The sequence below is a fragment of the Citrus sinensis genome, chromosome 4, assembly GCF_022201045.2.
Source record: "Citrus sinensis cultivar Valencia sweet orange chromosome 4, DVS_A1.0, whole genome shotgun sequence".
In the NCBI taxonomy this organism is placed as follows: Eukaryota; Viridiplantae; Streptophyta; class Magnoliopsida; order Sapindales; family Rutaceae; genus Citrus; species Citrus sinensis.
This window is the reverse complement of record NC_068559.1, coordinates 27,372,020-27,383,460: the sequence shown is the minus strand read 5'-3', so window position 1 is coordinate 27,383,460 and position 11,441 is coordinate 27,372,020. Positions and strand designations below refer to the sequence as shown.

The window sequence follows — 11,441 nt, the reverse complement described above, 5'->3', positions numbered from 1 at the left end:
TGAGCATGAGATGAGGTCGGCCAATTCTGCACTTACGATGTGATTGGTTGGCAAACAGCTGATGCTGACGTAATATATACACACACACACACACTATCATTATTATAGAAGAACTCAAAATGCGATATAAAATAATTAAAAGATTTTTTAAGTTGATGATGGGAGAAGAGAAAAGTGCAGTGATTGCGGGAAACGATATTTTACCTAACGTTACCTAAAATCTGAAGAATGTACTGTATTTGTCAAATTTTAGGCCACCGATCAACTTTTTAGCGCTTTTGAAACTTCTGTTGATAATTGTTCTTTTTTTTTTCCCAGCATTCAACCACCAACCCCAAAAGTAATTTTGGCCTTCAAGAAAGAAATAAAACAAGATCTGGGATTCTCTTTTTCATACTTGTGTTCAATAGAATACTTTTATTTTGTTTTTTCGGTATTCTACGTGTGAAAATAATTTTACGACCGTTATCTGAACTTGTCATATGTCCCTATCACAGAAAATAATTCTTTGGTAAAGAAGTGCCAAAAATGATTGGAAAACAAAGGCCAACTGGCACCAGACACACACTCACGAGTGAAGAAGATAAGCTTGACAGGACACTCGCTAAAGTACATTTTAACTCATTTATAATTTATCATTAAATCAACGAAATCTTGTAATCTGAAAATAATCAGATTCTCTCGCGAATTTCAGTTTCATTCTTGATGAATCAAAACTCAAAAGAACAAATCTACAAAGAGGTAGCATTTGAAAGAGGTATTGTTTCATTTCTCTTGCTCAAAATTACAGGACAAAATGTTAGGAAAAGAAAATGTTGTTGAAGCCTTGAAGCTGTAAATCTTGCTTTAATTAAGGATCGGACAGTCCATGAATATCAAGACAAGAAATCAAACATGAACCCACTGTTCATTCACAATTGATGGACAATAAATGTGAGACAGAAGACAGAACAATAACGACGAATTCGTTGCGCATGAATTGGCATGGGACCCTTTCTGCTACAATGTGGCATTCAATTTAGTGAAAGATCAGAGATCGAAATTCAGATCCCTCTTGTACAGCTACGGCTGCAAATGGAACCATCGATCAAATTTTTATGTGTTCCCAATTCCATGCAAATCAGTGAATGATTCTAATAAGAATAAGATACACACATAACACAAAGCCACCGATAGACTGTATAGACGGTGAGACTTAACAGCCAGCAAAAATGACTGTGAGAGTATAATAATTCATTTTCAAGGTGGTCTACATTTTTTAGGTCAGGGAGTAGGGGGACCCCCGAATCTGACGGGTTTCACGTCCAATTAATGTCATTTTTTTTATAAGCCAATTAATGTCATTTTGCTGCTACATTGATGTCAATTTGTCAATATCTTTATAGCAGGTGACATTATTTAGCTCCCTTCTTTGAAAACTGATATGCACCCTACCCCAACAAATCTCCCTGAGTTAAATATTTAGGAAAATTTTGTTATTAATTTAAATTCTAGTCAAATTTTATTTATTCCTAAGAGGAATTAATGTGAGGTTGAAGTGAATTCTCTATCATTCATTTTCTTTTTTTATGCATTTGTAGCTTCTATTTTGATGCATCTCCCGCCTTCTTCTTTATTTTCTCACATGAAAAATACAATTTCATTTGAAATGAGAATAATGAGTGTATCATGAATTCGTTGAGTGTTTTATCAACTAAACTATTTGTGACAACGCTCATGTTAAGCTAAGAGGGAGCCACCCTTGGCCCCATCTTGTTACTTTTTGGTTAGGCTGTAAGTTATCACAATATTTACCAAAGCCTAGTAATAATAGCATTAGAGTAATGATACAGCCACAAACTCTTGTACAAACTGATGTGTCATTAATTTATTGGTTGAATGAAAATATAAAATAATAAAAACAACTCATGTGGGCCAAGTGATATTTAATTAAACAAATCTTATCATGCTACATCAGTTTGTACAAAATAAGTTTGTACAAGAGTTTGTGATTATATCATTATTCTAATAGCAATATCTTTCTTTTAACTAAGATTGCATTCTTTTTTTGGGGGGGGGGGGGGGGAAATATACTAAATACATATATCTAAATCAATGTTTATTTTTATTCTTTTGACATTTAATTACAAGTGATAAATTGTTTGTTTTTTAAAATAAAAATTTTTGAAAAATATTATTGTTATATTGATGTACCTTTAAGTATTACACATGTTATAAGTTTTACAAGTTAAATAATTTTATAATTTTTTTGACATTTAAAATACAAGGTTCTGAAACTTTTACCGTAACCAATTCACAAAAGACAAAGGCTATGGTAAGGTACAAAAGTGGTAACATAACCGAACCCTAAAACACATATGATCTCAAATTATTTAAAAGTTATTTTTAAAAAAAATTAAAAATAGACATATATTCACCATAATACAAAACAAAACTGATATAAGTAGGAAATAAATAAATTGTATGGAGGCATATTTAAGAATATAAACTTACATTATCTATTAAAACCAAAAATCCTAAATTTTTTCTATTGAGATAAAATGTCTTTGAAATAAAAAAACAACCAACAAAATGCAATTTTTCACAGCCACACTTGAAATGAGAAATAAACAACCTCTAATTGTCACAATTTACCAATTTGGAATCTACTTGAAGAAGGCTAGTAGTTATATATATATATATATATATATATAACTCTTATTTTGATTGTTTGAAAGAGGCAAAAGACAGTATTTTGCCTAGCAAAGTAAAAAGTAGACGACATTTCTTTGAATGATCTTGATCTTTTATTTAATGAAGTAAGTTACATTAACCATAAACTAACACCAATCAAATTAAGTTATATTTGCCTGATCCAACTTGGTATTTATTTGATATAATTCACATCATTACGTGAGGGATCTCTTGCCATTTTTAATATCAATTAGGGTAAGCGCTGTCGTTTTCAATATAGGATTCCGCGGATCTTTTGCGTTATTCTGCCGAGTCTTTAGCGAGCTAATAAATGATTATTGCTTTCTTATGTGGCCACATTAAATCAATTAATAATAAGATGAGCATTGAATGAGCTGTGAGGCCACCAAAGCCGAAGCAGCATTCGGTGAGTGTGGGTCTACACACCATCGATTGCTGCACGGGCTGGGTTTCTTAATTTTCTTCTTGCACTTGTTTGTTTATCATACGCTTCTTCGGCTAATCCTCTTTGTCGTATTATTTTGTCAGTACTATATACACATTAGCTAAACCGCACTCTTAATTTTACATGACTTAGACTACAAGCATGAAAAATGCATATCTAGGGATTTCTGAAATCGTGTTTGATGTTGTCTTCATTTATCATTTTCTTGAACGCATCGTGGCTGGAATGTTGCTGCTCGGCGTCGTTTAATGTATTTTGCTTTTGATTTACCCAAAAAGATAAGAAAATCAAGACTGCACAGATCAAGGAAGAAGACTTCTCAAATTGAATGCATAGAAAACTGTAGGTAGATGATGATCTAGGAACCACTCCATTAATTGATGTCGGAGGATTGGTCACATTCACATTAGCGTGCCGTTCATGTTAAGCTGACAAATGAATAATACTATTAGGCCCAAAACCAATTGCCAGCCGCAATTTGTTTCCATTGGTCGACCTTGCACGGCTTTTCATCGTATTGAAAATTGTGGACGATAAAAGACTGGTATAAATACATTTTGAATATAGCCAAGGAAAACACTATTTTTTTTTTTTTTTAATAGAAAAGTATTGTTAAGGATCCCAGAGTTCTAATTGATATAACATTTATCTATTAAATAATCAAATATTATCTAAAAAATAAAAAATCTTCTGATGAAATTATTCTTAACGCACAATAGGATCCATCAAAATTGAATTTAAGCCATAGATTTGTGCCAAAAAAATCCACTATGAACCGCAATAAAAAGAGGGGAGGAAAAAAAACACACCAACGTCCCTCAGCAGAAGTTGGAAGTTTTTTCTTCATAGGGTGTGACTTTAACAGGCATTTTAGAACCTGCCGTTGATTCCTTTCCCAAAATTGACTAGATTGATATAATTCACTGTTCACCTAATAATTTTATACACGTCCGCTTGACTTTTACACCATTCGTTCAATTGCAATAAGGACACTGTCGGCTAGGATTGTAAATTAGCTTTAAAAGAAAAATTGAGTTTTGTGTGCCTACCGCCCTACCCCTGGCTACGAAATAAGAATCGATCAGGATGGTTCAAGCGTTGAAACTACTCCAAAAAAAAATCTCTTCAATCTCTGGTCTATCTCTTGAACACTAAAATTAAAAAGAGTTATGCTAAACGTCGGGAAGCTGAGAAAACCTTGAGAGAAATGACAGCTTGTGCTGTCTTCACCCCCCCCCCCCCCCTCCCCACATGACTAAGAGAAATGAGTAATGCCATTGGCCCCCCACGCGAAAAAGCAAACGTAAATATTAGTTTTTTCATTCTCTTTCACAACGGTCTGAAATACTCAATAAAAAACAGGAGTAGATCCCACATGAAAGTCACTTTTGCCAAATTTTCTCTCCCCCACCTGAAAGTCACTCAATCACCAAAGCTCACTCCATTAACTTATGACCAAGCTAAGTTTTCTCTCCAATCACTTACTCATTCTTCTCTTCAATCACTTGCTCGTTCACTTCTCATCACAGGCAGAGTAGTTCATCACAAGCTGTTGTACCGTCGGGAAGGCTGAGACGAAGATACTGCTAGAGTGAGAGGAAAAACGAAGCGAGAAGGGAGTGAGAGGAAACTCGTTTTCACGTGGGGGAAAATGATGAACAAAAGGAAAAGAAGTTGGAGTTCATGTGGGGGCCAAAGTGAAAATAGAAAAGAGCTGTGAAAGAGAAGAAGGAAAAGCTGATATGAGTGTTAATACGCTTGCTTTTTCACGTGAGGGCCGAGGGCGTTACTCATTGAGTGCTATGAAAAGTGTTGGTCACGTGGGGGGAGGAGTGGGGGAGGAGAACGAAACGACAGCACAAGCTGCCATTTCTCCAAGGAAAATACTAAACGTCAGGCTAAGAGAACCCTGAGAGAAATGGCAGATTGTGCTGCCGTTTTGTTCTCTCCCCCCCCCCCCCCCCCCCAACGTGACCAACACTTTTCGTAACACTTAATGAGTAATGCCCCCGGCCCCCATGTGAAAAAGCAAGCGTATTAACACTCATATCAACTTTTCCTTCTTCTTTTTCACAGCTCCTTTCTATTTTCACTTTGGCCCAAGTGATTGGAGAGAAGAACGAGCAAGTGATTGGAGAGAAAACTTAGCTTGGTCATGAGCTAATGGAGTGAGCTTTGGTGATTGAGTGACTTTCACGTGGGGGAGAGAAAACTTGACAAAAGTGACTTTCATGTGGGGCCTACTCCTGCTTTTTGTTGAGCATTTCAAAAAGTTGTGAAAGAGAAGGAAAAAACTGATATTTACGCTTGCTTTTTCACGTGGAGGGCCAGAGGCATTACTCATTTCTCTTAGTCACGTGGGGGGGGGGGGGGGGGGGAGAGAACGAAACGGCAGCACAAGCTGCCGTTTCTCTCAAGGTTCTCTCAGCCTTCCCGACGTTTAGCAACACTCAATTAAAAAAAAAAAAAAGGTCTCCAGCTCAACTTTCACTGTTGTGGAATTGGAATTTAATTCTAGAGGTGAGAAGGATATTTGGTGCTACCGAAATATGCTTGACTTTGACAAATAAAATTAAAAAAAAGCATAAAAACGTTCTTTCAGAAAAATAATGGTGCCAAATGGTGGTCAATGTACACAATCAGCTCAAATCCAATAGGAATATGTTGCTATCAAAGCTAGCATTCAAAAATGAAATTGAAATGCTGCATTAGAATTTAACCTGGATTCTTTTGAGGTTTCTGCTTGGGTCATTGAGCACTCCGAATCTGGGTGGTGTGCTGAAACTACACAGGTGTCCTACAAATAAAAGGAAATACAGACTTAGGCAAATTGCTTAACAGGAATTATTATGCTATTGGGAGATTCCATCAACATTATCTTTGAAGCAATTTCTTGATGTTATGCAACTACCTGGGAGCAACTTGATAAGTCAATCATTTCCAGCATCAAAGTGACAAAAAGGATTTCACCCCAACAAATTACCAAACATCTAGTTTAGCAAGTAGATGGCAGTATCTCATACCTTCACATCTTTTGCAGAGATCCTCATCAATATATTAGTGGAGGATTGTTGTTCTGAAGAATCTGACTCTGGGTCTTGGAGTGAACTAGCTAACTGTAAATGAAACATTTAGTAAACAATCATTATGTTTGTCTTTCAGCATGTAACCAATTAAATGTGCAATTAATAAGAATATAATCTACTTACTTCTGGCACACAAGAACTGAAATTATTGTTCTCCCGAAACTGGCTGCCAAGAGCTATATGCTTCTGACATAGAGGTGAAGCTGAATTTCAAATTCAAGCAACGCCCCCCCAAAAAAAGAGACCGTAAAGGAGATGTATCACAAATTTCGAATCCATACTTGGTAAAAAGATGAGAAATATAAAAAAAAAGCCCGTGTGTGCGTATGTATTTTTCTTCATTCAAGCATCCAAAAATCTTGGATTCAATTGGCTATATCATCCTGGAAGCTACCTCAATCCTAAAGTACTAAGTTTCTGACTGCAATTTATAAGGAAAAGAATGGACTCTATAATCCATCTGATTTCAAAATAACTGAAATCAATTATGAGATTCTGTCTCCAGAAAGGAAACAAGAATATAGATTATGGTGTTTGCTTAGTTACAGGTGTTAACCCTATCAAATGGAACAGGATTCATTGTACAAAGAGACAAAATGAGACAAAATGACATTAACCAATGTTTCCCCTGGATAACTACATAAACTGGTTTTACTGCTATGACATCAGCAAGCTCATGCTGTCTTTTCCACAATTTCCTTTCTCTTTCAAATTGCAAATATGCCATGCACATACAGGTCTATGATTAAATGCCAGAGATGAACTGTTTGTAAGTTATTCCTTCATGACTAAGCCCTATAACAGTGAAACAACACATGAAGGAAAGGCAAACCTCTATTTTCTGGAGCTGTTAAACTGGATGCCTTACTTGGTGATCTTTCTCCACCATTATAATTTGCATCTTTAACCCTGTCAAGCCATCTATAACATGAATTGCATTACAACAAAAAATAATACACAAAGGAGAAGTGGCATTATTTTGGCATCTCTGACTGGAATTCACTTGTGACACCACAGTTTATGCAACACTACAAATGCAAAAATGCAAAAAAGTAAAAACTATATTCCAGCATGATTCTGGAAAATCCAACAGGCATACTCTTCCTTAACTACAAAACATTAAAGTTCATAACGTAATGGAAAAACGGGAAATACGATGCAAGCAACTAAATATGAGCACGGGCATAATTGCACACACAAGAACAGTCTCATATGGATGAAAATGATAGTAATGGTCATGACTGTTTTAAAATCTGGCACTCTGCTCATCAGACAACTACCCAAGACATACAATAATGGTTTTCTGTAGGAATAATGTCAAGTTCCATTAAACACATTCAAAAACGTCTATTGGAAAGTATTCCATCACTTGAACTACAAATATCAATTAGAAGCATATTCGTCTACCTGGTATCTTCATTTACTGTACCCATGTCATTGCAATTTTCTTTAAGCATTAGTGCCGTGTGGAATGCATTATTATCCTGTAAGAAACCATTGGTATTTCACAAAAGCAAGCAAATGAGTAAGAGAGAAATTTATTGAAAGATAAAGTTTTTAAAAATATAAGGTGCTTCAGTAGGAGACAATATCAAGAATATATTAATGAAATGTCAAAGGCATTAAGGCAAAAACTCATTTTTAGGATGTTAAACCAGAAATAACTTGCATCAGTTGTTAATTTAAAGACTATAATACTGAATATCATAATTTAAATCTCTGACCTCTTGATTCATAGTGGCAATAGCATCCTGAATTCTCTGCAAGATAATTCCTAACTTCCCCACTTCCAAATGCAATGCCTGTTTATGAAGTATTTTGAGAGAAATTTGTAAATCAATAAACATAAACATTCTGAAATCCAACAAAGAGACTGCGATTTTAAATCTAGACCTCTTTCTCAGATATTAGATTCTGTATAACCACATCCTTTGCTGATAGAGTTTTCTGAAGGTAAGGCTTGTTAAGATGACAAGGTAATAAGAAAGATCCTCATCTGAAATTGCAACTTGATTTTAGAAATGAAAAACATATAGATGTTCAAGGCCTGTCTGGATATCTCTTCAATTTGAGTTTGATGGTTATTAATAAATTTTGTTGCCTCCAGCTGTGCTTCTAATTCTGAAATAATTTTATCTTTTCTTCTAAACTCGTCCTCATCATTCTTCAGCTTACTTTCCAGGAGACGGATCTTTTCTATAGGAAATAGAGCAAATCCCACATCAATAATTCATAAAAGTAGTATGGCAATGGCATATTTTGGAATTTTTTATTATGAAAATGATCACTTATCTACAGTACTTATGTTTATATCTGAATTATTGATTCTTTACTGTCCCTAATTCCTTACTAATTCATGTTTAATGTCAATAAATTTAAGTGAAACCAATGCTCTGGTGTGGCATGACAAAATATTATGAGGAATCAAAAATTATGGTCTGCAAGCTCACATTCCATCCAATAACTATATGAATGACCGACAAGCATCAGTGCATCACTGCAGAGTCCCATAAGAGATTAACTATAAATACAGAAGAGCAGAAGTAACAGCTAAACATTTTTATTAGAAGAAAAGCTAACCACAGCAGGTGATGGGATCTATGAATTACCAACAAAAACTCTTTCAAATGCAGAGATAGTGTCCATTTTGCTCCTTAAGCTAGCAACTGAAATAGCAAAGAGCACAAAACATACGTTATACTGCCATTTTTGTGGAATAAAACAGTCTATGATAAATATACATGAGCGTACACCTTAAATCAGTAATAGTTAAAAAAGCTACATGCCTAGTTCTTCTTTTTCACTTACAACGCATTCCACATTATCCACAACTTGCTTGATGGAGAATGCCTCCTTTTCTATTGAATCAAATAACGTCAAATGAGAGTTTATCTTCTCATGTAGTACAGTGAGCTTTCTATCCCTGGTTTCAATCGCACGTTTCATATCACAGGTAGATTCCTGCTCAAAACATTTACATCAGAATACACTTAAGATGAATCCTCTAGATAATGGAATCAGAAGAACAGAAAATACTTTAATCATTGCTAGCACCTACCCCTTACATGCTTGGCATATCACAAAACCAAAATCGAATTACTTCCCAAACATTTGGGCAGTCACAAGTACCACCAGCATCCAAAAGTAGTACTCACAAAGATACACGCAAGTGAAAGCAGTTAATTTAGATGATCAATTAACATCTCTAGTCCCTGGATAATCAAACTCTATCACAGTCATCTCGTTAAGGATATTTTAAAACCTCACATACAATATGATTTCTTAGCGGCCATAAATTCATATAATTCAGCCGTTTCACCGGAACATGCATTTCAAGTTCTCCAGTATGTAAAAACATGACAATAAAATTAATATAATGATTATTAAGCACAAACCTCATAAGCACTTAGGAAATTTTCCCTATATTGAAGCAGCCTATTTATAGTTTCCTTCAACTCCTTTTGCTTGTTTTCAAGCAAAGCGTTGTCGTTTTGAAGGTAACTTACCTACAGCAAGAAAATCAAATGACAGCATTTCCAAACATCTCCGTCTATTATTTTTACAAACAGGTTGAGTGCCCAATTGACAGACCTTCCTTTCGAGTTTTTGGCACAGTTCATTAGTCGAAGCTAATTCGGATTGCAATTCTTTTAAGTTTCTAGAATATTCTTCTTCATTACGCTTTTGTTTCTGTATTCAAACACTGGAGTCAACTTTCAACGAAACGAAATCAAACAAATAAGAAAAATCTCGACACTTAACCTGGACTAAAAGATGAATTTCTTCGGTTGCTGAGTTTTCTTTCTCCTAATATTTCAAAGAAAACAGTTAAAAAGGACATGATGATGATGATGATGATGATAATAACATAGATGATTATGGTCGCAACTGTGACGCGAAAGCTTACTTTGAGATGACGAGTTTCGGCTATTAGGGCTTGAAGTTGGAACTTGAATTTGGACAATCTCAGCAGCTCCATTTTTTTTCTTACTGTGAATTATTCAGTGAACTCTATTTGTTACTTGTTGAAGATTACTTCCATTTTACTAGTTCAATTCACTATCATTATTTAAACGTTCATGTATCCTCCGGTGGTGCCCGAAATATAATTTTGGAAACAAATTTTCCCGCCATGTGGGGGCTTGGTAAAAGTTCAACTTACAACGTGGCTTTTCTATTTTGAGATTGAATAATTGGCATGTTTGATTTAGAACTGGAAACTCTTTTTTTATTTTAATATTAGAATTTTTTTAAATTTTATTATCAAATTTCATTTAAAATTTTATATTTTTTTATTATGAATTTTTTAATAAATATTATATATAATACTTTTTACTTACATGCATAACAAATTATGTAATTCCAAAAGCTCTATTACAAAAAGTATTATAATTTTTCTTACTCTTATTTTTATCATATTATTTATTTCAAGTATTATTATTTCATGGGTGCATTTGGTTTGTCATTATTTGTTGCACTAGGTTGTATTGTATTATTTTTTATCACATTAGGCTGTATCAAACTATAATTTAGTAAAAAAAATTTATCCTTCACGTATAGTAACAAAATTTTTTAATAATATAATGTCAGTCCATATTACATAAAATTAATTCAGCACCCATTTGGAGATAATGATTTATTATTTTCAAAGCAAATTAAAGGATTAAATAACATAATAAAAATTAAGTATGAAAAATTACAATATTTTTTGTAATGAAGCTATTAGGGTTACATAATTTGTTGTAAATGTAAGAAAAAAATACCACAATATTTATAAAAAAAATTGAAATAAAAAGAGCGTAAAAGTGTTAAATGAAATTTGATAGTAGATGTAAAAAAAAAGACTTATATTTAAAAAAAATAAAAAGGAGTGTAAGAAAAATAAATTAAATTTTTTTAAATTAAACATGCCAATGATTCAATTTCAAAATAGCAAAGAGGTATATCAAGATAAATAAATAAATAAGGAGAGGTATTGTGATACAAATACAATATTGGATAAAATTATATAAATATGATATAGTATAAAGTGCTAACTGATATGTACTTATGGATGTAAGTAGAAATAAGTTTAATACTTATCAAACAAATGTTAAATAAAAGTGACTGAAGGGTTTATATGAAAATTTGTCACTAAAGACAAAAGAAGTTGCATGGTATAACTGTTGTAACAGCTGGACCCATGAAATCGTCATTTTCCTTCTAAGAAAACATCG

At 33.8% G+C, this 11,441-nt stretch overlaps 1 protein-coding gene across 7 annotated transcripts; it reads right to left on the bottom strand.

Moving 5' to 3' along the window:
• Nucleotides 1-793: 793 nt before the first annotated feature.
• Nucleotides 794-10,382, bottom strand: LOC102625277 (uncharacterized). Of its 7 annotated transcripts, none has more exons than XM_052440225.1 (15): nt 10,133-10,378; nt 9,988-10,032; nt 9,817-9,915; nt 9,621-9,731; nt 9,012-9,186; nt 8,835-8,891; nt 8,285-8,421; nt 8,119-8,178; nt 7,950-8,027; nt 7,633-7,709; nt 7,058-7,146; nt 6,349-6,428; nt 6,163-6,255; nt 5,860-5,936; nt 794-1,068 (listed from the first exon to the last, which is right to left on the bottom strand). In XM_052440225.1, exons 1-15 carry the CDS (start codon nt 10,202-10,204, stop codon nt 1,044-1,046), a joined length of 1,275 nt encoding a protein of 424 aa, XP_052296185.1. In that variant the 5' UTR covers nt 10,205-10,378; the 3' UTR covers nt 794-1,043. The 7 variants fall into 7 exon arrangements, with proteins under 7 accessions (XP_052296185.1, XP_052296188.1, XP_052296182.1 ...); XM_052440222.1 differs by lacking the exon at nt 794-1,068 and adding an exon at nt 3,073-3,432 and having other exon boundaries at nt 10,133-10,379; XM_052440223.1 differs by lacking the exon at nt 794-1,068 and adding an exon at nt 3,078-3,432 and having other exon boundaries at nt 7,058-7,134; nt 10,133-10,377.
• Nucleotides 10,383-11,441: the final 1,059 nt, after the last annotated feature.